Genomic DNA, 27,976 nt, shown 5'->3' on the forward strand with positions numbered 1-27,976 from the left:
TGTTCCTCTAATGTTGTATTTCCCCATTTCCCCTCTCCCATATTGAATAAAAAAAAAAAATTATTATTATTATTATTATTTTATTGTAAACGATAAAAAAGAAATTTTAAAAATTACTTGATGATATCTTGATCGAGGTGGGTTGCAAAAAGGGTTGGGATTTCTTATTTCTCCATAACCTAATCTAATGTAGGCTCAAATTAGCATACTCTAAAGCCTACAATACCAGGCCTAACTACAGCCCAATATCCTCGAAAGTGTGGGGTGTTACATTGGTTGTCATACAAATATGGGCTTTCTTTTCACCTTTCTTCGCATGCAGGACTGGAAGTACTAGCTATATGACCCAATGTCTTTCTTTCTTTTCTTAAAAAATATTTTTCATAATTTGCACAAACTGATGTCCCAATAGTGCAGGTCAATGAAGGTGGCTTTTCACAGAATAAGTGATTTGAGCATTCATTAGTTGGCTAATCAAAACTTATGAAGAGAAAAATCACAAACAAAAGACCCACCATTACCATTATATCAAACCTTTCAAGTAAGTACACTTGCAAAGAAAAAAAAAAAAAGAAAAAAAAGAAGAAGAAGAAGAAGGGGAATAGAAATATAGATAAAATAAACCCAAGATTTGTGTTCACTTGCAGTAGTCTCATTTTTCTTTGTGCTTTGGTATAGGGCCACCCTTCTGCTCCCTTAATTCTCACCCTTTAGTATTTCTATGGGCACTGCCATGGCCATGTCCATATATGAACCTTGCTGTTCCTTCTGTGTACACATGTGTCTCGTTGTCCAGCCTGTCAATGGTTCTCTCAATTCAGTTGATCGAACATGAAATTACAATAATATCTGTATATTTTGATACAAAGTCAAACAAATTAAGTCAGCCTTACGAGTTCCTCACGGCTTTGCTCAAAGTGGATGCCGAGGAAAATGTTTTCCCATCAAGATATCTGTTCTCCCCTTTGATCCTCTGCTTCATCCTGACGTCCAACTCATCAGCACCCAGCAAAAAAGGAGTATCAGAAGCCTGCCATTTTCAACAATATATTCTTAGTTTACACCAATGTGCACAAGACTATTTTCTAGAGAAAAAGAAAAGAAAAGAAAAGAAAAGAAAAGAAGGTATTGATTTGTCGTACCATCACCCATCCCCAAGTGTCAGCGAAAGAAGGAATATGAGCAGAGAAAGGCACCACATCTGTACGTGAAAAGAAATGAAGTAATTAAGGTGAACCCGGCTGATATCATTATGACAAAATGTTTGTCTTTCTTATCCATGCGTAATTACTTACATTTGAAAACCTGCCTCAAAGTGTTGTAAATGCAAGAGAATACTTCTGTGTGGCTGAATATTCCAGCTGGCCCTGCCTACGTAGATTGCAAGACATAAACAGGTTAATTTGTTTGTTTGTTGGTTTTTTTTTTTTAACTCTCTCTTACCGACATTAGATTAGTCAAAAAAGTCAAAAGGTTATTTTGACTAACCAATTAACAAAAGAACACCAAAAAAAACTCTCCATTCAGCTAGTTACTTTGGTTAAGAATGCCAATAATGCATATTTTAAATAGATAAAATGTTGAGCGGAAAGTAAATGATTTGAAAAAATGAGTAGTTAAAATAAAAAAATGTGTTATTTAATTAAATATTTATTGAGCCGAATATGATGATTACACAGACACACCTGTGTGACAAAAATGCCACCCGGATTGAGTCTAGGCTTGATAGTAAACTCATAGAAGGATTTGGTGTAGAGTTTGTAACATGGGCCTCCCTCAATGGGGTCGGCCAGGTCGCCTATGATCACATCATAACCCTCCTCTCTACTTTCTAGCTCAGCCCTGCAGCAAACCACGAGAATTCATAGAGGTTAAAGGAACAGCAACAATAATGAAACAAAAAGAAACTTGTAAGTGAAGAAAGGGATTAACCTGGCATCATTGATAATTAGCTCAAGTCTTGGATCACAGAAAGCTTCCCTGTTTACAATCAAGTATGACTTGCAAAATTCCACCACCTCCTGTTCCATGGAAGAAGAAATTACCAAGTTATCTTCTTGGGTGTGTTTTTTTTAATAATAACCTTTTACTTTAATCACATATTTTGCGGCTTGTAATTATAAAGAATCATTTTAGTCACTTTAATCACATTTTTTTTGCGGCTCGGGCTTGTAAAGTATCATTTTAGTCGTATGCTTATAATAAAAGGTTGACAAATATTAAAATTTGCTAGACAAGACAGTCTCTTTTCGCTGCTTTCACATGCATGTTTCTTGTCTTTTCTGACAACATAAGACAAAAGGAGCTCTAGCGGAAAGCAGGACAAGCAAAAGCACAATTGTATATTCTCATTACACCGGAAAACGTGGAAAACAAATATCATGATGGTGTTCATTTTCTTTAGAAAGTATTTTTAAGCAAAAAACGATCATGGCCGGTGGTGTTTGATAACGTTCTTTAAGAGGTGTTTTGTGATCAAAGTCGTTTGTTAATGATTTTTAAGCAAACTTTAACAAAGCCAACATATAAAAACAATAGTGTGTATGGAGGTTTTACCTCATCAATGTCACACATGGTAACCTTCTCTGCAGTCTTATGTCTAAGAATTTCTCTTGCTGTGGAACCTTCACCTCCTCCCATAATAAAGATGGTCCTTGGACTGGAATGATCAAATGGAACATTCTTAATTAACACGCCCTCCAATACAATGTAAAACAAGAGGAATCAAAAGTTATGACAACTACTAAGAATATCAGGAAAAAAGGTACTTTGGATGATGGAGAAGTGCTGGATGAACAAGAGATTCATGGTAGATGAATTCATCTGTCTCAGCACTTTGAAGCTTTCCATCAATGACTAGAGCCTATTCACAAAACAATGTTTAATTAAATATAAATGTAATAATATATATATTTTTTTCAAATTAGATATTATGACTTATGAGCTACAAACCTTTCCAAAGGGCTTTGTGTCCAAAAGCGCAATGTCCTGGTACAGAGTAGCTCCTGTATGCAATATGCTGCATTAAAAGAAAAGAAAAAAAAAAGGGATTAATGATTACTATATATATTATCTAAAAGATTGAAGTGTTAGACTTTGTAATTACAAGACATATATATTTTTTTAATTTGATCTTGTCTGGCCTTTTCATGACCTAGTTATTTTATTAAAAAACTTTACGTTGCTAAGGATGTTATTAAAATAGTTCCCACTAATGTGTATCATTAAAGCAGTTTCCACTTCCCAGTGTCAAATGAATTAAATACTCCAAAACCTAGAATATCAACGTAGTGGACAGCTTGGACCTTGGCATTTTACATTAACTAGGTGTAAGCAATTGTTTTCCCCCCTTGAAGCTGCAACATGATGATTTTGTCGATGCAACTTTTCTCTGTATTGGCTCATTTCTTTCCTTTCCTTTTTTTAATTTTTTTTTATCGAATATTCTAAAGAAAATTGAAACGATCAAAAAAAGGTGAACTGATATTAACAAGGGAATTAATGTGAAAGCTGAATAACCGGAGAAGAGAGAAACAATATTCGAACATGGACCTTGCAGTAATGTCTATTTGATCTTAAGCTAAATAAATGAACTGGCATTAGTTAAACCATTGTGACGAGAACAATAACTAAGGTTGCATGCATGGGATATATACCTGTTGAGAGCAAAAGACCATCTCAAATTCTCTTCGATTTCTTCCTCGTACCAACAGCTCTTCCTATAACCATTTAGTGGAAGGCTTTTCCCATGAACTCCATTGCCATTGGAAATACCATTGGAACAAGAAATATCTCCCATTTTCCTATCAGTGAAAGAAACTCAACAGAGAGAGAGAGAGAAGGAGATAGAGAGAGAGAGAGAGAGAGAGGGAAGTGGTGGGAGGATAGAAGGCTTGGTGCACAATATAAATGGGGGGAGGCCGGGGGGGTGTGAGGGAAATCGAAAAGGATGAGTAGGGAGATTTATCGAAGTGGGGGTGCTCGAGAGTGAAAAGAGTCAAAATCCTCATGGATTTTCGCGAAGTAAAAAATACGGTGTGCGTAGATTCAAAGGTTGATCTGCACGCGTGGTTGTATCCATGTTGTCTTCCTTCTTTCCTTTTTTTTCCACGATATTCTTTGTATTGGACATACGTGATGATATTTGCCATGTGCATGCGCAGCCATGGAGGTGATTTGACGTGTATGATTTGGTGGGGTTAAAGATATATAGATATATACCTATATGTATAGTACTATGAGACCTATATATATATATGTATAATATATATGGAGTTCTCCAATGCGCATTTGACAAGTGGGAGTGCAAGTGATCATGGCATACATGAATTAACCAAAGACATGGCATGGATGATGCGAAGATCGATGGCATTAATGCATATGAAAAAAAAAACAAAACAAAACAAAAAAGAAAGAAAGAGTTTTTATTAGAGGCCGAGGGAAAAGGATAAAGGATGATTATTGAAGCCGTGACATTTACCGGAAATTTTGGTTATTCCTTTTTCTTCAGAAATGTGTGCAGACTTTGGGTATAGAGAGAGAGAGAGAGAGAGAGAGAGAGGAAGAGGAAAGCGTGCTGCAAAAATCATCATCATATTCTCTTTGTTGCCTCAAAAGATTGAGGGAGGGCGTGCTGTGCCAGGCGCACTCATAATCACCATCACCATCAAAGAAAGCATCAATCCTCTCTCTCTCTCCCTCCTCCCCACCATGATAAAAACAAAGAATAACCCCCCCTGTTGAGCTCACTATTTTTATCCTGCCTGATCTGCCACGTGTCCGAATAGGATCCCATCTTGTGATCCACTTTGTGGGGACCCACCCGGAGGCATGGTTCGGATTATGATGTAAGGTTGGCATCAGCATGATGTTCCCTCTGGACCATGGGTGGACAAGGAGGGGGGCTCATTAGGAGGAGTGGTGTTCTTGTTCATGCACGCCAACCATTTATATGAATACAAAGCAATCATCGTTGTAGGGTTTTTGGGGTGATAATGGATTGGAAAGTGATAATGGCCCTGAAAGCGATTCCTCTTTGCTTCACTGTTCTGTTCCCTTTGATCTTTTACTTCTTCTCTGCCCTTCTCTTGATCATGACCTCTTTTAAATCATTACAGATAACAAGCTTTAAGTGACCAAAAGATGTAACAAGATTGATTAAGACTCATTCTATGGGGCACCAAATATGACTGATTTTGACCTTTCTTTCAACCTAGTGTTTGACGGTCCGTATTCGCGTGTCCTATTTTGATACGGCTATAAAATTAATATAACTTGATCAATTCATTTAATTAAATGAGTCAAAACTCTCAATTATAACTCGATAATTTTGCGTTTGGTTATTATCGTGGTGGTATAAAAAATTATCTGTCCTTATGTTGGCTGTAAAGTTCGAATCGTGTTAAGAAATGAATATATAAGATCCATTTAATTAAACAAGTCAAATTCCTTCACCCTAATTCACTGAATTCATATTTAGTTGTATCTAGTTGTAGTATATTTGATGTAACGGAAGACTAAAGTAACTAACCAAAGAGTAACGTCTTTGATTCTGCAAAGAGAAACGTCTTTGATTCTGCAAAGAGAAACGTCTTCATCTTCTACCCAAAGATATATAAGCTCAAACCTACAGGTTGAGAAAAGAATACAAACTCCACAAAGTTTCGAGTGAAATTATTTGATTTTATAATAATTCAATTGATTTAATTACATTACAAAATAGCCTATTTATAGAAGAAAATTACTTGTAGAGAAAGTAAACCTAATCATAATAGTAATAGTAAACCTACTCATAGTAATAATAGTAAACTTAATCATAATAAAGAAAGTAAAATAATTAAAGCAAATCTAATCTTAATAAAGAAAAGAAATAAAGTCCTAATCAAATTAAATATTATACAAATAAAATCATAATTTAAAATAGAAAATTAAATGTAATTGACAATTAGCTCGAATATATATATATATATATATATAATATATATATATATATATATATATATTTATTGTCATTTTCACCATCACCGTTGTTAAAACCTTAGGAACGTTTGACGACAATTGGACAAGGGCGATAGACTTGGATAGATAGTTGCTTATATTGTGGGCCACGGCCGACGGATACACACCATTAGCGCCTTCCACTGTATATCCTCAAAGTGAGACCTGTCTGGACGCACTAATAAACATGCATCATATCATATTTCTAATTTGAGTGATGCTATTTTTAACTCTTGCTATCACACTCACTCTTTATTTGTTAATGTGACAAATTTTAAATAATTTTTTTTTTTATATTAATCACTTAATAAATAAATAAAAAATTAATAAAAAAAATGTGTAAAAAAGACATTAACAAATAATTCAAAACACATAATATTTTTATATATAAGGAAGTACTATTCGCAAACATGAGGTTATGTGCTTTAAGGATAGACTTTGTTTTTTTGTTATCAATACAAGACAAAAGACATTAACAAACAATTTAAAACACATAATATATATATATATATATATATATATATATCATAACATTTTTTCAAATAAAAAATACTTCCAAACTAAATATATTGACAAACATATATACTCAATTTTTAATATTTTCTTATCATACTAAAAGTTCATTATAAAATGGAACTTACATGCACATGCTATATATACCTAACTTCTCATGCAAAAATGCATATTAAGCAAATTAAAACCTAACCTTTTTTTTTTTTTTTTTTTGGGCTCAAAGAAAAAAAAAAAAAAACCCTAACTTTTTTGTTTTGTTATGCTTTTTGGAGGCTTTATCTAGTATGAACATTTTATTTTTCATCCCACACACATCATTATAATTAATTATGAGGATAGATACGTGAGTCAACTAATGTCAATAAGAAGGACCAAATCCAACACTTGATGATTGAAATTTGAAAATCATAAGTAGAAGCCAAGCCCATCGGAATTCCTTACTCACTATTTGGTTGTTTTCTCATGGCAATATGGAAGATATTGTTACAATACAAGTCAAAGTTTCACTTAATAGGACTTAAAAATCCCATTGATATATTGGATTTATTTATTTATTTTATTATAATTATAATTTTTTTTTCTTTTAAGGAATTGAGCAGAATTTGATTAATAAGGCAATTTAGGCACATCGCTCAACAAAAATAATATCACAAATATACTGGAAAACTTTGTCAAGACAAACATGTTCTTCCCTAAAAGATAACGCTTCATTCGCAAGACAGTGGACCGCCACATTCACGAATCGCCCAACATGAAAGATCTTTCACCGTTGTAAATAGCTTAAGACCCCTTGAGCCTCCTCAATTAGATAATTAAGCCGTATTTAAACTCCAATTTCAATCTTCTTTTCGCAGAGCTTGCACTATATATCTAAATGGCATCTCCTTTCAACTCCACCCGTTGGTGCCTTCTCTCTCAACAAAAAAATGCAGCTCTCAACGCTGCTGTGGCTTCCACAACAATAAAGTCAATAATATATATAGTCCTTTCACCTTTGGCGCAGACAGATCGAGTAGCTAGCTAGTACCTCACCCTTGCAGTATCTTTCTATTTCTTTTCATATATAGATAGATTCGACCTAGCTATAAAATTTTTTTGCTGTCGTTGTTGTTGAGAATAACATATATATTTTCTTGAAAAACTAATAATTTTGTAGCATTTATCTGAATTCTGAAATCCTGATGATGAAAGTGATAGTAGAAACAATTTTTCTGGTGTCCAACTAACTAGTTAATTAGAGAAAGAGAAATTACTAATTATCCACTTGTCAGTGGGCGCTGACTAATTAGTGGGAGGAGGTATAATGGCCACTCTCCAACAACCAGAGGGCATTTTCACCGAACGCAACATAAGTCTGCACAAGGAAGATCGGACCCCACCAATATAGCAAGCACCTCTAGCTGCCCAATCCGACACTAGTGCCACCATTTCCAGCATGCAGCCCACCCAAATCCAACACCAAAAAACCCATGGCAACATCCACCCAATCATTACAATTACTTTGCCTATTCGCCGATCCACGACAACGTAGGCCCATCTCCGGACGACTTCGATCATCGGATAATATTGCCCCTTTGGTGGTGCACCATCAAGGGCACCATACATGTCGATTGTGCCAAACATAATCTCCAACCAATTCTTGTTTCATTTAAAGCTAGAGCAAGATATATTCTTTGTTTCCACACTTGACTGCATGCCAAAGGATTAGCCCAAGATACTTACAAAATAGATAGAAAATGAGCAAAGAGTGCCGGTAAAAAATATTCCGATGTTTAAATTAGTGACTCATATTTTTTTTTTATTACTTATTTTAAGGAGAAAATGGGAAAAATAGAACTAACAAAGGATCATAATTATACCTACTATGGTGGTTAATTCTTTGCCGGCCGGAGTCAAATTTTTTATCATAAGGGATAAAGTCTAAATGAGATATATATTAAGATAAGAGTGCAACTAAAGCATTTTGAAAAAAAAAAAAAAAAATTATGATTGATAGAGAAAATAAATATAGTTAACTTTTTTTTTTTTTTTTTCCCCTCCAATACAGTTCCAATTTCTCTATCTTTTCTACCTCTCTCTCTCTCTCTCAAACAACCGCCACAGCCATAAAGGTTAACCCCTCCATATAGAGCCATGTGCCCTCCATACCCACCTCCGGTCCTCCACAAGCGAACTTGAGAGGCATAGTTGTGGTATTAGAAATAAAAAAGCTTCACAACAACTCAATTTAGAATCTCTTGGCTACGAAGATTTAAATTTTGGGCCTTCTGAAAATAATCAGAAATGGAAAGACGATTCTTCTTCATAGTTGCTATTTGACGGGCTTTGGATTCGGACGTGTTAATAATATTATGTTAGGGTTATTTACTTTTTTTGGTATTCTAAGTTTACTAGGTTTACATTTCCTTATTCTACTGGGTCTATATTATTAGCCTATATATATAGGCCTCTTCTATACATTATAGAGTGTGATTCAATATACAACCTTATTTTCAACATAGTATTAGAGCACAGGTTCTGAATCACCATCAAATTTTTCTTTCTGCATCTAAATTTTTTTTCCAGCACTGCTAGTGTTCTCCGGTGAATATCTCACTCTATCCTTTTTCGGTTTTTTTTTTTTCTTCCTCTTATAGTTTTCAGCGGCTCAATATACCGCTAGAAACCTCGGAAGACGACTGTTCCAGAGCCCCCGTACACAGCTTCGGCGGAGTTCAGACGCTCCCTCATGCGCTGCCCAAAGTCCCGGCTGTTCTGCCACTGCCACCCTGCCACAGGCTGCCATGGTGGTTCGTTCCCTTTGATTCGGGCACCATTCGATAGATCTCATCCCGCTGATTCCAAAACATGTGCCAGATCCTTCATCCACTGCTGCACGTGCCACCATGCGCTGCTTGAAGTTTCGCGCGTCAGATCCACGCGCCAAGACACCGCCACCTCCTTGCCTCAAACCATGCTCGAGGTGCTTGCTTAAGTCCATATAGAGCTCGACAAAGATGACAAATCTTGTTTGTAGGATGAAATAATCAAAGAGGTGGCTGCATATAGACTTCTTCACTTAAATCACCAATAAGGAATGCATTTTTTACATCCATTTGACACAGTAACCAATGTCGAGAGCCTGCAACAGCCAATAGAGCACGCACAGAAGAAAGGCGAGCAACTAGAGGCAAATATCTTCTCTAGCAAAACCCAAACTTCGCGAGAAGTTTTATTGCCATAAACATGTGGCAAAATAGTTTCTGTCAATGTGGAAACAATAGCACTGAAAATGAGCTTGTCGTGCTGGTACCACAATTTATATGCCGGATTGGGTATGGACACTGAAGGAGAAGATGTAGTGGCTACAGAATTAATGAATTTTGGTGGACATGGAACATCACCAGTGACATAACCAAATAAATCATTTTCCTCAAGATAAGGGACAATTTGAGTGCGCTAGACCATGCGATTATCACGATCAAGTTTAACTAAATTGGAAGGATGAAGAAGCCATGGATTTATACGTTGGTCATATTTGGCTTTGATGATTGTAATTAGCCCATTTGAACTATGGGTTTAGAATTCTATTTATAGAATAATTACAAATAAACTAAGCCAAAATATATGGCTTTTTACACCAGAAAAATAATACAATGATTTGTTGAAATGTTATCTAAAACATGAATAACAAACATTTGAATTTGAATTTCCAGAAACATTTGAATCTAAATCTTCAGATATCTTATCTCCAAAAGATTCTGGATTGAATTGTTGTGAAGCTTCTTTATTTCTAATAGTAAAAACCTTCTCCATAAATAAGCAGCCTCCTGCACATGGCCAAACTCTATCTTAACATATTTCAACAGAGGGGGTGGGAGGGCCATTGCCAATACCAACCCTCCCCTCCCTTTGTCTTTGGTTCCTTCCTCCTTATATTGATTGTGGATCCATTTCTGGAGTACAGCCCAACCAAGTGGCGCCCTTTGGTTGGGCACACTCATGTTGTAAGAACCGATGAGGAGCGAAAAATAAGAACAAAACAATAAATAATCACTAAATATAGAGATTTATGTAATTCAAGAGCTCCTTCCAGAGAGTTTCAGTGAGGTTCACTATTTCGGGAGAAACAATACCGAAGGCGTCAAATAATAATACATATGTGCTAAACCCTACGGTTAGAGCAACTATAAATATGACTTCCGGTCAGAATCCCATATGCTTAAGCCTTTGCTCTATGGACTAAGCTTATGAAAAAAAAAATTTATCTAAACCGTAGCACTTCCAACATCGAACCGAGTCGGACACAAACTATATTCCACATAACTTGACTGTATTGAGCATTCCTCCGGTGTCTTGTAGTGCGGTCCCTTGATGCGATACTAGGGAATAACAAATATTAAATATTCGTGTAACTGTCATTTTTGTGTGCACTAGTATATGATTATAGTGATGTGGTAGGGGTAGAGGTCCTTTGTGGTGCTCCAATCCTGCACCCACTTCTAATGGTTGGTGTCCTTGGTGGGTTTTAGAATCTAGGCCTTACTTCTTGGGTCAGCAAGCCCACCTTAATCGGAAGAACCAAGGGGCCTCCGATTTAGGGGTAAACTATTCTTAAAATGCATTCAGTTTTAACTCTCTTAATTTTAGATGAATCAATTTTATTTTTGTCATATTAAAAGTTTTGCCCATGTGTGTAATGGCCATAAACTTCTTATTTCAACTTAACTAAGACTTAAGAGGAGAACAAGAAGAGTTTGCTAAGACTAATTTCCTAAATTTTGGGCCATGGCCCATGACCCATTCATTGTTCATGCATTAATCGTCCTTAATTATATTAGAGATTGGAGAACTCCCAGTCTAACGGACTAATATATAGCATGGTTAACATTGTGGAACCTCATAAAAGGTATCCTAACTAGCAAAAAAAGTTAAAGGTACGTTTGGTACATAAAATGAGAATGACTATTACTAAGAATACAAGGAGTTGAAATATAATGATCATTCATATTCTTTAGTTATGTGACGTGTCTCATTGGAATTGAATCAAAATTCTTAAAATATCTTAGATTTATAAACAATTTTTTTTTTAAAAAAAAAAAAAATTGGTGGCGACAGAACATTCGTGGTGACCGGCCACCCATTGAATGTTTTTAATTTATTTTATTGTTGTTTACTTTTAGGTTTGTAGAAAATAATAAAAAATTGGATTTTTTTTTTTGTGTGTATGAAAAATCTATTATGTTCTTCGAGGAATAACTATTCTTCAATTGAGGAGAATAGTCATTTACAAGACTAATGTGCAACCAAATAAATGAATAACTATTTTATAGGAGTATCCATTCTATTTAAGGGATATATCTACTTCTACATACTAAATGTGCCCTAACAAAAGAAAAAGAAAAAAATGGATTAGCCGATTAAGGTTTGGCATAAGGTTTAGTTTTGAAAAAATGTTTGAGATATTATATCTTTTACTATAATACCCTTACAAATTTACGTGACAGTTCTCATGAATGTCCACATAGTGTCACGTTAGTGGAAAATTAAACAATAAAATTTGATGAATAAATTTATTGTTTTGCGGCTATCATGGTAAATGACACTTAGCCTGTTATATCAATTCACAAGGAACCTGTAGTGCGATACAACTGTGTGCCTAACCAAAGCTCACGTCCTCAACTGTTGGGCCAATCAAATGTAGTGGGTCTTGCCTAATCCTCCATTCGTTTCAAATCCTGGCCGTTAAACTTTGCCTCATTATGTTGTTCCTTTTAGGTTGTGTGATTTGGACATGTTAGTGCAGACCAATCCGAGCCCAATCAGGACTTTGGGTTGAAAATTTTCAACCCAAAATAAATATGGGCTCTATAAAAATAAAAATAAAAATATGGGCAGGCTTAATGTTAAAGTTGTTATAGCTCGAACCCAGTCTATTGCACCTTATAAACCCGATAAGCCCAACCCCTAGCCGGACATATACCGGCCGAAAGCTTTAAAAAATATGTTAATTTTATAAATAACTGAAACTAAATATTGAATTCCTATTAGTTTTTAGCTGATAATATACGTGATTATTTGATTATGCTTAATCCATGTATTTAAACTTAGAGAATAACTTCAATCGGGTCTAGGTGTAAATTGAGTGTTTTGCATCATCGAATAAGAAGTAAACACCTAAGCTTGAAATACTGGCAAAAAATAATATAACTTTTTACACCAAATAATTTTATTTATCTTGACAAATACTCATTGAGACAAAATCTCTGGAATCACTATCTTGGTTGGTTTTAGAAATTCCGGTGTCGGGAGGTCGGAGGTTATGAGTGGGTGGTGAACGTTGGATTAGAATGAATAAAAAAGTGTATGAGATTGATTTGAATTAAAAATACGATATTTTTATCTCTATTGCATTTAGTATTGTTACTTAATGTGTCAAATTTTTATTAAAAACTATAAAATAAAATTTTACACCATATCCTTATAAAATGAAATCTCTTAACTAATATCTATCGCTATTTACTTTCTTCTATACTCGACTCATGAACTTGCTTTTATATGTATTTCATATAACAATCTTAATTTTATATCCTTTTACCCCCCTTCTATATATATATATATATATATATATATATATATATATATATTTTAGAATTGTAGTTTTAAAAGCATTATAAAATTATAAGCAGAAGAGATTGAGATAACTACTATCTCAAAGTCACATCCCTCAATCTTTTGAGCATTCACATTGGCCTCAACAAATTAGATTTTAGTTATTTTAACTAGCAATGTAACAAAAAATGCATAAGCACAACATCAGGCTCAATAAAATGACTAAAGATTTGTGAGCTGCTAGCTCAACAAATCCTTATTTACATTAATAATAAAAGAAATCTTGCTTCTCTCTTCCTTAAGAATAAGGATTTGTGAGCTGCTAGTTCAACAAATCCTTATTTATATTAATAATAAAATGAATCTTGCTTCTCTCTTCTTTGAGAATATGAAAAGTAGATAAAAAAAATAAATTTTAAATAGAAAAGTAAAAGTGAATAGTTAAAATGTTGAGCCGGATGTAGGGGATTTGAAAAAGTTGATAGCTAAAATAAAAAAAATATGTTTTTTTAGCTAAATACTTATGGAGGGGGATGTGAATGCTCTAACAATACTAAACTATTTGATATAACACGTAAAGAATCAAACAAACATACTCATCTTTTAACATGGAAATCACTTCACTTTAGTTGTTATGTCCAATAAGAAGAGCAAATCAGTAAAATATTAATTAAATAGTTAAATTTATTAATTTTTATCGGCTTAAGCTTTTAAGATAAATGATAATTTAATATGATATCAGATCAAATGTTTTGAATTTGAACTTATCTCTATTTCTGTTATTTACCTTCCATTTTAATTATTAAAATTCATCAATTTTTATCTAATAAAACTTTTAAAATAAATAATAATTTAAAGTAAACGAGTAAAGAAAGTGGATTCATATTAAAGAAAGTGAAAATTGGCACGAATTACGTACGCGTTCGACGAGCACGCATGAGGCAGCCAGTCTCACCCATTTGTGTAATTAAATATTTATATTTTAAGAATTTATAGGAGATCCATATTTTATGTTCAAATTGAAAGGGAGATGAGCTTCAATTTGATTTATTATTGTACAAAAAACTCACATACTAAAATATTAAGACTTATTTATTTCCTTTTTTTTTTTTAAATTGTAATATATTTCCTTCAATGTGATCCTTTTATTATTTTTGAGGGAAAACTGAAAGATTTCATTACTAAAAAATAATTGATTCGGCCATTACAATATTCCTAATGCAAGGGGGGGTCGTTGTTAACTAAAGCTGACTTACATTAAGAGAAATTGCTATTTTAGCTACCCTATGTGCCACTACATTGGCAGTTCGCCGAACATGGCGAATCTCCCACGAATGACACCCAAGGAGCAATTCCTTGGTTTCTTCCAAGATAAGCCCATACCTGGTCCAGCTTCACTCCTCTCTCCTGAATGCCTCCACCACCTCGAGAGAGTCCTCCTCAAGAATGGGATCCTCGATTCCTAGCTGTCCTATCAAAGCCGTAGCTGTCCATACCGCCATTGCTTTCGCAACCACTGGGTCACAGATATAGGGTCTCGTCGTGCATTGTGTGGCTACCACACCGCCTGAATGATCCCGAACCACAACTCCGACGCCCATCATCTTTTTTGTTTATCAATAGCTGCGTCCCAGTTGAGCTTCAACTTCCCTCTAGGTGGTGGTGTCCACTTCTCAATACCTTGATGACTACTTATCCTCGTCTCAACCTTTGCCCCTTGCGTCACTTGTAGATGGAATTCCAATTGATCACCAACAATTTGGAAGACTTTCTTTAGGTGGGTAAACTCTCCTTCAAACACCATTTTGTTCCGCTTCAACCATATTTGCTGGGCTGTGGAAGCTACCATATCGAAATCTGTCACCTCCAACCCTATCAAACAACTTCAACAAAATATTGCTAAAATCGTCCTCTTCACAACTGCTTTTTTGAATACGTGCATTACACTCCAGCCAAACATTTTGTGCTGCCGGGCAACTCCACAGTGCATGACCCACCATCTCCACCTCCAAACTGCACACCGGGCACAACGGGTCACTTGTAATTTTCCTTTTGAAAAGATTCTCCTTTGTTGGAAGAATATTGTTGCATGCTTGCCACAAAAACAGTTGGACCACTCTCGGTCCATGAATCCGCCATATTTGCTTCCATAAAAGTGTCAAGTAGTCAACCATTGAGCCTCCACTTGCTTCTCTAATCTCTTAATTCCTTAGCCAGGTGGTATGCACTACGCACCGAGAAAATACCGTTCTTATTTCCCACCCACACTACTCGGTCTTTTTGCGTACGTGGACAAATAGCCATGCTACATATCATTTCAACCTCCTCTTCCATAAATATCTCCCGGATGAGAGGGATGTTCCACCATTGCAAATTCTAGGGGTGCAAAGGCGGGCGGTTAAAAACCGCCCGCTAACCGTTAACCGCTAACCGCTCTAATCGCTTAACCGTATTAACCGCTATAACCGTCTAGCGGTTAGCGGTTATTGGGTTTACTAACCGTAACCGCTAACCGCTAACCGCCTTTTTATATAATATATTTTTATAATTATAATTATAAAAATATTTATACATATAACATAATCACTTGATCATTAAATCACAATTTTTTTTAAAAATAATTAAATCACAATTTGAGTATTAATATATTATATTATCATTTATATGATTATATCACATGAGATTGATCATTAAATCATTTGATTATATAATAACAAATTGTACATATATAATATGACATAACTCATAAGTATACCAATTCATACTAATACAACAATTAAATATCTAGAGATTTATTTTCAATGTATATTATAAACTTATAAGTCTATATATGTTATAAGTCTATATAAGTCTACATATGCATATGAATAATATAAATGTATAATATCAATACTTAATCATATGATTCGATGACAATTCAAATACTTTATTCAAGACTTCAAGTGAATCATATTATTAATGTACAATGATGATATGATTCGTATAATATCAAATTAAGTAATTGACATTGGATTAAACAATGATCAATGTGTTACTTATAAACACAATTTAAATATTAATGTATTATCATTACAATTTTAGTAATTTATATATTATCACTGTAATTGATATGATTATATCACATGATGACTTGATCATTAAATCATATGATTATATAATAATAAATAATACATATATAATATGACATAACTCATAAGTCATAAGTTTACAAGTTAATCATATGATTCATGTACAATGATAATCACAATTGATTCAATTGAATTAAACAATATATTATTTATAACTACAAGTCTACAATTTAATTAAAGCATTATTAGATACTTTAGGAATTTAGAATTTAGGAGTTTGAACATTACCATTTACCATTAGATATTAAGTTCAATTCAAAGAAAAAAGATTATAAGTAAATATGATAAGAATTTAAATAATTAATCATGTGAATCATATGGTATAATTTAATGAGACTATATGATTATATAATATCAAATTAAGTAATTGACATTAGATTCAACAATGTGTCACTTATAATTACAATTGAAGTATTAATGTATTTTTTGAACATTTTTTAGAAAAAGAAATTTAACCATTTTTTTTAAAAAAAAAAAAAAATTAACCATTTTTTGAGCAATTTTGAATTTTTTGAACCATTAGTAACAATTTTTTTAAAATTGAATCATTGATAGTTAATAGTTTTATCCTTCAACCTTTTTTTTTAAAAAAAAAAAATTATATAGAAGGCAAAACTACATCGTTTTGCACCTGTATATATTCATCTCTTTCTTCCAACCCTAAATCTCACGAAATCTCAAAATCACTCAAAGTTGCTGAGCAGCCTCTCTTAAGTCTCAACTCTCTCAAACTCACCCGCTGCTCATGATCGGCTCAACGAAAATACTGGGTAGTTTTTTTCTCAAATTAGACAGCCAAGGTCAGTGATTTTGGGTTCATTTTCTTGGAGTTTTTCCCGAGCTACTTTGATTTTTGATTTCCTACTATTTTACAATTATTTCCAATGATTTTGGGTCATTTATTGTGTATTTGTTGATTATTGGGGTATGATCGGAATGGGTTTTGGATTATATTGGGCCCAATAAGATATTAAAAATACAAGAAAAAAAAAAAATGAGGGTAAAAAAAAGCTCAAAAAGCCCTAAAGAAAGCAAAAAAAAAAAAGCCCAATTTTAAAAAAGCGGTTAGCGGGCGGTTATCTATTTCGCTAACCGCTAACCGGCGGTTAACCGCTAACCGCTAACCGTTAGGCGGTTAGCGGTTGCGGTTAGTGAAATTTACTAACCGCTAGGGCGGTTACGGTTAGCGGTTATTGCCACTAACCGCTAACCGTAACCGCCTTTGCACCCCTAGCAAATTCTGATCAATTAAATCACAGACTTTAGCTTCAGAATCCAACCTATGAACTGGAGTTTGAATAGCATATGTCGTCCTAGATGACAACCACTTATCACCCCAGATTTTTATATTCCTCCCACTCCCCACTCCCCACCCTCCACACCAACCCTTCGCTAAGCAACAATTTCGCATTCCAAATACTCCGCCACACATAAGAGGGTCTTTTGCTTAACGGAGAGTCTAGGAACGTACCATTGGGATGGTATTTCTCTTTTAGGATTTTTGCCACAAGTGAATCTGGATTTTGAATTAGTCGCCACCCTTGTTTTGCAAGCAAAGCAGTATTGAAGCATTCTAAGTCCCGAAAATCCATTCCTCCTACCTCCTTAGCTTTCCCTATATTCCCCCAGCTCATCCAAGCCACTTTTTTGTCATTCTTCTTATGCCCCCACCAAAACTTGGCCATCATAAAATTAATCTCATTGCATAGCGTTTTTGGTAGCTAGAAAACACTTATAGTGTACATAGGTATGGCTTGCACAACTGCCTTCAACAAAATCTCTTTCCTTGCATGTGATCCTTTTATTATTCATCACATTCAATGCACATACTACTGTTATACTAAAAGAGATTTTTGTTTTTTTTTTTAAAAAAAATCAAATCAAATAGTCTCTCATTGTAAGTAGAGAAATTTCAAATATTAATTATTTATTGAAAAGTCACTCAATTTGTGTGTTAAAGGTACTTGAACATACATGCTTTTAGATTTTTTTTTTTTTTTTTTTTTTTTTGGTTTAAAAAAGTGGTTTTGATGCACGAACCCATATTTGAAAAATGTTTTATGTTTTAAATTGTTTGTTAAAATATATAAAGAAGGAGCCTATATGTAGAAGTCAGTAAACCTAACCGTACATACAATAAACCAATGTGAATTCGTAATACATTTACTTAAAAAAAAATACAATTACCACAATACAATGTGGGACATATAATTAACCTAACAATAAGTACGAAAATTCTAGCTCTAATGTGAAAGTTCTATAATACGAATTGTAAACTTTCTTTGTTAATTCCTCTTTTTAAGTCTCCATCAATGGGAGGTGTTCTAAATTATTCTTTAGATTTTACATGAATAAATATTATTTTTTGTTGTTTGGTGCCTTGAATATCTCAAGTCAAGTTGTGGGCCCCACAATTTTATTTTTTAATTTATTTTTTATTTTTCAATAAATTGACCCTAAACGAATGAAACAAAAAAAAAAAAGAAAAAAAAAATTCCCTTGATCGATGACTTAATTTTCTGATGTCGTTCTTCTCCCACGTCAGAAAATTTTCTGACGTGGTACTTTTCCCACGTCAAAAACGTTTATGACGTGGTAAAAATTTCTAACGAGGTAAACATTACCACGCCAGAAAATTTTTTGACGTGGGAAAAGAACCACGTCAGAAAATTTTCTGACATGGCAAACAGTAACACGTTAGTAACTTTTGACGTGCTAAGCAGTAACATGTCAGTAAAAAAAATTTATTGACTCCTACGTTTCTAACCTTCAACACACGTCAGAAAGGCCACGTCAGAAAAGTTTTCTGATGTGTCAGACATCATGACATGTCAGAAAACGGTAGTCAAGAAAAAATAGTTATTTTGTAGTGTTCATTTGGAGGAGTGAATAAACTTTCATGAATCCACCTGTTCCTGTGAAACCAAATTTTTCTTGTTGTTTCCACAAAAATAATACACTCTTCTCCTTCCCTTTTCTGATATAATTTCTCCGCCAATAGCAGAAAATCAGGAGCTTGTGGGATGAATTTCTGGAAAATCTGTAAACCTCCACTCCGTACGTCCATCGAGGATGGACAAGCCCATAGTACGTTTATGGAAAGTAGTTTCGGCTTCTAACCCACATATCAGACACATGAGATCAATAGCAATTTTCTTCTGAACTAGATTGTCCCATGTCGGTAATAGATCGTGACACGCACTCCACATGAAGTTTTTACTCGCATTTACCATTTTTAACTCCCATATACCTTGCCAGATTGGACTGTATCTATTCCGGCTCGAAGACTCAGCCTTGGACCCTAAACCCAACCTAGCCTGACAGGCTAACATACCAACCAAAAGCTTTTAAAAATATATTACTTATAAATAACTGAAACTAATAAATATTGACTTTTGATTGGTTTAAGTTGATAATATACGTGATTATTTGATTATATTTAATCCATGTATTTAACTAATATCTGTCGCCTTCTACTTTCTTCACGATGTACTCTTCTAGACTTCTAGTCATGAAATTGTTTTTTTATATGTATTTCTATTTCATATACTAATCTTAATTTTATATCTTTTTACACCCTAATATATTTTTTAGAATTGTAGTTTTAAAAGCATTATAAAATTAGAAGTTGAAGAGATTGAGATTGGGATTGAGATTGTTAGAATATTTTATATTATTCTAGTTTATTATGTTGCCATATGTTTTAGAGTTTCTTACCTACTACTTCTTCTCTCTCTCTCTCTCTCTCTCTCTATAGAGACTATAGAGTTATGTAAGCATATCATATAATATATATCAATTAAACTCAATACAATGTAGTTCATTATTTCCTTCCGCTCTCTCTTTTCTCTCTCTCCTTCTTCCGCTTCCAATATATTCAATAATATATTTAACAGAGATAACTAATTAAGAATCTTAAAGCCAGATCCCTCCATCTTTATCTTAGTAGCCATACTAAACTATATCATTTAATCTTTTCAATAACACATAAACAATCAAACAAACATGGAATCAAACACATAAGAAGAGGAAACTATCCACAACAAATTTTAGTTTTGGTTCTCGAGGAAAATAAGTCAACCACGGATTCATATTAAAGAAAGTGAAAATTGGCAGGAATAAGGCACCCAATCTCACCCATTTTAGCTCTTAACAGACGTGCAAGTAAAGATATCTTAAGAATTTATAGGAGATCCATATTTTATGTTAAAATTGAAAGGGAGACCCATACAGAAGACTCACATGCATGGCAAGTTGGTAGATTGGATGATGAGCCTACTTATAATTACCACCCACAAGGAAGTGCATTTGTCCTTTGGAACAAGTTGCAATGGAGGAAAATCAAACTGGTTGACTTGGGTGGTTTTTACAGGTAGGAATAGGGATATTCCCTTTTGCATGGTATCTGACATGCTTCGACAATATATAGCGAGCCCTTCCTTAGATGAATTTTCAAAGATAATATTGCTAACGTTGAAATTTTGAACGGTGGCTAGCTTCAGCTCCAGGCCGCCTAGCCTGAAATTTCTGCGCGCGAGAGCGACTCAATGTTGGCGGGATGCAAGACTTCCTAAGCACTGATGTTGACTTGCACATTCCCAATTATATTTGCACCATTAATAGATTTTTTAAATAAATGTTAATCTTTAGAGATAAATATGGAAAATAAATTCATCAATAAATGTACAAGGCAGTAGGAGCCTCAGTATACTCGTCTTCCAAAAGAGGCATGGCTTCAACTTTCAAACCAATTCTCTTCCTACTCTTATCCATCTACACCTTCTCACCAGTCTCAAGCCATCAGCACCACCCCCTAGACCCTCTAACCCCATCTGAGTTCAACCTGGTCCGAACCATAGTCGAGAAATCATTCCCCAACCCAAACCCGTACAACCTAACCTTCCAGTACATAGGTTTGGACGAGCCAGACAAACCCACCGTTCTCTCATGGCTATCAAACCCAGCCTCCAAACCCCCACCTCGCCGGGCCTTCGTCATCACACGTATGGAGAGACAATCCCACGAGATTATGGTGGACTTATCCGCTCGTTCGATAGTCTCCGACAAGGTTTACAATGGACACGGCTACCCTTTGCTCACCTCTAACGAACAAGTCGTTGCTGCAACCAAATTGCCACAAAAGTACAAGCCATTTATTGAATCCATTAAGAAGAGGAGGCTGAACTTTTCAGATGTGGTTTGCTCCACTTATTCAATCGGGTGGTTCGGGGAGGTGAAGAGTAAGAGGGTGTTGAAGCTACTTTGCTTCTATAAAGAGGGGACGGTTAATTTGTATCTGAGACCATTGGAGGGAATAACGTTGGTGGTTGATCTGGATGAGATGAAGATTGTTGAATACTTCGATAGGTTCATTGTTCCGGTACCAAAAGCTGAGGGAACAGAGTACCAGGCATCCAAGCAGAAGCCACCGTTTGGCCCCCGTTTAAATGGTGCAGCCTTCGTACAACCCAATGGATCGGGATTTAAGATTGACGGGCACACTGTCAGGTTAGTCAACTTTTTTTTGGGTCTAGAAAAATGTTTCTAATTGTGAAGGACTAATGAGGAGCTCATAATTATGCCTTATGCCTCTGGCAAGGGGAGGGGGAGGACCCAGGTGATCGTGGGACACCATAAACTAAATCACCGAACCGTCTAGGACAAGTTGCAAGCAGGCCGGGTTTTTAGGGCTCAGACAACAAGTTTAATGAGGCTCTTATTTTTTTAAGGAAAAAATATAAAGAAGCTCCCTAAATTACCAGTCGTTTTCGATTTAACTCCTTAATATTTTAAAAGTGATAAAGTAGTCCCCGAACTACCAAACTATTGCATTTTGGCTACTCCGTTAGTCAAAACCGTCAGTTTGGACGAAAACTGCAAAACGACGTCGTTTTGTCATGAGTAAGTTACTATAATGCCCTTTTATATATATATATATATATATATATATATATATATATATATATAAAAGCCCTTCAAACTATCGGCCGTTTTCATTTTAACCCCCTAATATATTATAGAAACTTATTATCAAAGGAACTATTTCAACTTCATATATAGGATTATCTAATTATACTCTTAATCTGCACAGCGACAGACAAATTTCCATAATAACTAATCAGTTATCACTCATCATATTGCAAGTGCTGACCGTAATTGAGTTTTTGGTAATTATGGAGTATTGAATAGCTTTTTTAAAATTTTAAAATTTTAAATTTTTTATTTTTAAATACTTATAAGATATTAAGGACCTGGATTGTGAATTGTTGGAAAACCATAATAATAACTATGGATGTTGAAGAATTCATGGATATTAGGCTTTTCATATAAATGTGACTAATGGGACTTTCTATTAATAATTATTATTATTTTTAGATATATGGATCGGATAAAAGAGAATCATATTCTTTATGTATGTATATATAAAACTTTATTGGGCTTTCCTATCACATGCTCTTATCCCAATTAGAGTTATATATAGGTTACATGCATGCGACTGAGCCAGTAAGTTTTGTGGCCGGGAAGGGGTTAGAGAAAAACTTTTTCTTATTTGTTTTGTTTTTGTCGATCTCTTCTGCAAATTTGTTTCTTATAAATTTAGTTTGTCTTCTACAATTAGGACAAATCTTTTACGTTGAAAGGGTACGGGTAGGGGCCAACCGGCTTAAAGCAATGTTATACCTCCAAAAAAAAAAAAAAATTCTAACAAATTGGGGAGCCTTGGCTTATACCAGCCACTCCAACTTCGTCTCTGGTTACATACATCTCACAACATCGAATACTCATCCTATCAAGGAAATTGCACAAAACTTAATAACTAATTAGTGATCACTCAATAATATTGAACTTATATAATATTATTATAAGTTATATATCCAACCTTATGAATTTCCGCAACAGCTCTTCCCAAGATGAATTTCTAATTTTCTAGCTAGTGATATATTGCTGACCTTGATCAATGGCGGCTTGAGCTGCATCTCGCCTGTAGCTTCTGTGAAAGAGACTCAAGGTTGACAGCAACACCTCCTAAACCCTAGCCCTGTTGACTTGCATGCCCACATGCAATGCCATTAGATATTATTTTCTTTAATTAAAGATAATTATGGCACCCGTTGCATATATGGCACACGATCTATGGACAAATTTATTTCGTTATCTTTCTTTGTCTTTTCTACTGTTTGATGCAAGCATGCCTTTGCTTAATTCCTACATAAATAACATTTTGGCCCTTTGTTTTTTTGTTGCGTATCACCTATTGCTAGCTGTAATATTACTAAGATAAATATTGCCAATTAAGTCTGGTTTCTTGGATCAATTAGTTTGTTAGGATAGCGACAGTAAAAAATATAGAAAAGTATATGACGTTGACCCCTTACATAATCTAAGAGGTAAATTATATTTCCTGGCCCCTCAAAAGAAAAAAGACTACCACCCATTTGCATACCTCTAAACTTTGATTCATCGCGCACAATTCATTCCTACAAACTACCATTTTGTTCTAAATTGCACCATACGTTAGATTGGATTGTTAAATGTGGATAGAAATTAAAACACATCTCATGCATGCAAATAAGGTGATAGTTTTTTTTTTTTTCTTTTCTTTTGGGGAGGGGGGGAACCTATAATATATGTATTGCGTATATATGATTTTGCATCAAGTACAACTCACATGTGTGGTAGAGTGTCAATTTTAACGGCCTAATTTCACTCTAGATGCAACTCACTACAAAATGGCAGTTTTCAAGGATGAGTTGCAATGAGTCAAAGTTGAAAAGTATGAGCAATAGTTTGGGGGTAAAGTATAACTTACACTCTACCTTATTATGAAAGATAAAAAGGGTCAACTTTTTCAAGTCGTTTTTGGGCTTTAATTTAAGAAGTATACTCTTATTTTATTTATTTATTTTTTTGCCATCTTCTCATGATTAGCTTTGGATCACGGATCGAAGACTTAATTAAGTTTTATATATGTTAGAGTACTGCTAATTTATGATCAATGCACTGACATAAGATCGAGACCTTAACAAATAATGTTAAAAAAATTCCTACCTAATTAATCTTTCATTTACTTAAATTGTTAAAGGAGATAAAATATATATGACCGTTGAAAGGTCCAAGTCTAACCATGAATAGATCAGGCCAAAATGCTTTATTTAAAGGGAAAATAAGCTTAGCTTTCCACAAAGAGCCATGGCTTCAACGTTTAAACCAATGTTGCTCTTCATACTCTTCTCAATCAACACCTTCTCGCCGGTCTCAAGCCATCAGCAGCACCCCCTAGACCCTCTAACCCCATCTGAATTCACCCTGGTCCGAACCATAGTCAAGAAATCATACCCCGGCCCAAACACCTACAACCTAACCTTCCAGTACATAGGTTTGGACGAGCCAGACAAACCCACCGTCCTCTCATGGCTATCAAACCCGGCCTCCAAACCCCTACCTCGTCGAGCCTTCATCATCACACGTGTGGAGAAACAATCCCACGAGATCGTGGTGGACTTATCCACCCGTTCGATAGTCTCCGATAAAGTGCACAATGGACACGGCTACCCTTTGTTTACCTTCGCCGAACAAGTTTCTGCAACCGAATTGGCACAAACATACGAGCCATTTCTTGAGTCCATTAAGAAGAGGAAGCTGAATTTATCTGATGTGACTTGCTCCACTTTTTCAATTGGATGGTTCGGGGAGGCGAAGAGTAAGAGGGTGTTGAAGCTACTTTGCTTCTATATAGAGGGGACAGTTAATTTGTACGTGAGACCCTTGGAGGGAATAACGTTGGTGGTTGATCTGGATGAGATGAAGATCGTTAAATACTTCGATAGGTTCATTGTTCCGGTGCCAAAAGCTGAGGGAACAGAGTACCGGGCATCCAAGCAGAAGCCTCCGTTCGGCCCCCGTTTAAATGGTGCAGCCTTCGTGCAACCCAATGGACCAGGGTTTAAAATTGACGGGCACACTGTCAGGTTAGTGACTCAACCTATTTTATGTTTCTTTAGAGCAAATTAATTAAACAACTTCATCCGATGCCAACGACGTTTGACGCTGCTCTTATTGGTTTAATTAAGCGCGTCTCTTTCTCTCTCGTTTTCATAAATCTCCTCTGCCGAACGGGTCACTGTGTCAACAAATCCAAGGATTCATTTGTGGATGGAAATATACGAGTGACGTTTTAAGATTGATTTCTCCAGCCTACGTTCTGCACGCTACGTGGAAAATGTACCACCGACTAGAATGAATTTTTCTGATCCATCCACCAATTCTGGACCAAAAATGTAGCAGCCATATGACATTTAGTACTGGGGTGGCCCACACTCTTGTTTTTTCTATTCTTTTGTTTGACATATGATGTTAGATTCCAGCACATGTTCTATTTGTCCATAAGAATCTTGTCATTTTTTTTAATCCTTCACCTACCTTTTTTTTTTTTTTTTTTTTAAACATGTCATACTCATTCATTGATAAAAGTTGCGAGCCTTAAACTCTTACAAACAGAGCAAAAAGCTCTGAAGTAAATTATAGCCGAAGCTAAAGATACAATCATCAACAACAGACCAAATCAACCAAAACTCAGCATCCGCTAACCTATGACTAAATATCAAGTTGAAAACTCAAATCTGCATCAAACAGACACCATCTAATCCTTCACCTACTTTAACTCTAAAAGTATATAGGAAAAAAAACAAAAAACAAAAAACAATATTTGGGTCCACAAGGACCACAACATCACCTACCTAGGTGAAGTAGATTTGGTCAGTTTTGGGCTTAGAATGGATGGTTTAAAGCCCACTCTAGCTCGGGACTAACAAAGCTTTAAATCTCTTTGTGATCAGTTGGGCCAACTGGGTGTTCCACCTAGGATTCGACGTTCGAGCTGGCCCAATAATTTCTCTAGCGTCAATACTAGACCTTGAGCAGCAGGCGTATCGGCAGGTGCTATACAGAGGATTTATATCTGAGCTGTTTGTGCCTTACATGGACCCATCCGAGGATTGGTACTACAAAACCTTCTTCGATTCCGGCGAATTTGGTTTCGGTCAATCTGCGGTGTCGCTCAAGCCCTTCGCCGATTGCCCTTCCAATGCAGTATTTTTGGACGCATATTATGCTGCATCAGATGGCACACCTGTGAAAACACCAAACACCTTTTGTATATTCGAACGTTATGCGGGAGACATCATGTGGCGTCACACAGAATTGGGGATTCCAAATGAAATTGTAAGTGATATTACTTTCACTAGTGTTATTTTTATTTTATGGGCATGTGATAATAATATTTAATATGACAATTATCATATGAAATTGCAGATAACGGAGGTTAGGCCAGAGGTGAGCCTAGTTGTGAGGATGGTCGCAACAGTCGGCAACTATGACTACGTTCTTGATTGGGAGTTCAAGCCAAGCGGCTCCATTAAATTTGGGGTATGATATTTTCTTCGAATTTAAAGAGTCATGTTGTTTAATAGACCGTCAATATGATAGTTACCGTTACTCTTATTTGAATAGGTTGGGCTAACGGGAGTGCTAGAAGTAAAGGGTGCAACATACACTCACACAGATCAGGTAAAGGAGGATATTCACGGCACCTTGTTATCGGAAAACACTATCGGCGTCTACCACGACCACTTTCTGACGTACCATCTCGACCTCGACGTCGATGGCAAAGACAACTCCTTCGTTAAGAACAATTTGGAGACAATCCGGGTGACAGACGGTAGCTCACCAAGGAAAAGTTATTGGACGGTTGTGAGTGAAACGGCTAAAACCGAATCCGATGCTCGAATTAATCTGGTGTCGAAGCCGTCGGAGCTAGTAGTGGTGAATCCCAACAAGAAAACCAAGATCGGAAACAACGTCGGTTATCGTTTGATTCCAGGGCCAGTGACACACGCTCTCCTGTCGTACGATGATTATCCACAAATCCGGGGAGCCTTCACTAATAATGATGTGTGGGTCACACCTTATAACAAGTCAGAGAAATGGGCCGGGGGACTGTTTACTGACCGGAGCCGAGGAGATGATACCTTAGCAGTTTGGAGCCTCCGGTACCGTACCACATAATCTTGATTTTATTTTATTTTTTTAATGCATATTATTGATTTAGGTTTTTTATTTTGTTTGAATTGAATGCGCAGGAATAGGAAGATTGAAAACGAGGATATAGTGATGTGGTACACCATTGGATTTCATCATGTCCCTTCCCAGGAAGATTTTCCAGTGATGCCGACATTGAGTGGTGGGTTTGAGCTCCGGCCGACCAATTTCTTTGAGCGCAATGCAGTCCTTAAAACAAGGGCTATTAGCCGTGTACACTTGCCTAACTGCACCACCCGACCGTAGGATTCTATTCTATGTTGCCGTGTTGTAATTGAAGATTATCTTCACCACTTTCAATCTGTAGCTGATAATAACATGGAGATTTCATCAACTATCCATCAACGTTATCTTTATCGTTTTTGTCCTTTTATCTTTTCCTTATAATCCTTACAAATGTAATATCATTACAAAAGAAATAAAATGGCAATATATAGTTCTTCAATTATCTCAAAATTTCGTTGAAAATTTCATTTCAAATTAATATTGAAATTCTGTTGGTACAAAATTAAAAGTAATATATATCTCAATGTTGTTATTATGAATATAAATTGATGTTTTAGCCTTTTTTTTTTTAAATAATAATAATAATAATAAAAAATTCAATACTGTTGAAATTAAGTTCAACATATATAGCTTAATATTAATAA

The 27,976-nt window shown here is 35.3% G+C and overlaps 2 protein-coding genes across 4 annotated transcripts; one reads left to right on the forward strand and one right to left on the reverse strand.

The window, feature by feature from the left end:
• Window positions 1–613: 613 nt before the first annotated feature.
• On the reverse strand, window positions 614–4,032 carry LOC132185729 (thermospermine synthase ACL5). The gene is made up of 10 exons (XM_059599502.2): window positions 3,657–4,032; window positions 2,953–3,019; window positions 2,769–2,863; window positions 2,557–2,659; window positions 1,933–2,021; window positions 1,686–1,842; window positions 1,296–1,371; window positions 1,143–1,201; window positions 894–1,030; window positions 614–797 (listed from the first exon to the last, which is right to left on the reverse strand). Exons 1-10 carry the CDS (start codon window positions 3,797–3,799, stop codon window positions 704–706), a joined length of 1,020 nt encoding a protein of 339 aa, XP_059455485.1. The 5' UTR covers window positions 3,800–4,032; the 3' UTR covers window positions 614–703.
• Window positions 4,033–20,935: 16,903 nt separating this feature from the next.
• On the forward strand, window positions 20,936–27,750 carry LOC132189263 (amine oxidase [copper-containing] alpha 3, peroxisomal). 3 transcript variants are annotated; one of them, XM_088513265.1, is made up of 7 exons: window positions 20,936–21,342; window position 23,912; window positions 24,808–25,198; window positions 26,066–26,450; window positions 26,541–26,654; window positions 26,739–27,277; window positions 27,368–27,750. In XM_088513265.1, the coding sequence occupies exons 1-7, from the start codon at window positions 20,959–20,961 to the stop codon at window positions 27,570–27,572; spliced, it is 2,019 nt and encodes a 672-aa protein (XP_088369391.1). In that variant the 5' UTR covers window positions 20,936–20,958; the 3' UTR covers window positions 27,573–27,750. The 3 variants fall into 3 exon arrangements, with proteins under 3 accessions (XP_088369391.1, XP_059459912.2, XP_059459904.2); XM_059603929.2 differs by lacking the exons at window position 23,912; window positions 24,808–25,198 and having other exon boundaries at window positions 20,936–21,737; XM_059603921.2 differs by lacking the exons at window positions 20,936–21,342; window position 23,912 and having other exon boundaries at window positions 24,374–25,198.
• Window positions 27,751–27,976: the final 226 nt, after the last annotated feature.

Source organism: Corylus avellana, chromosome 2, assembly GCF_965113065.1.
Source record: "Corylus avellana chromosome 2, dhCorAvel1.hap1.2, whole genome shotgun sequence".
NCBI lineage: Eukaryota > Viridiplantae > Streptophyta > Magnoliopsida > Fagales > Betulaceae > Corylus > Corylus avellana.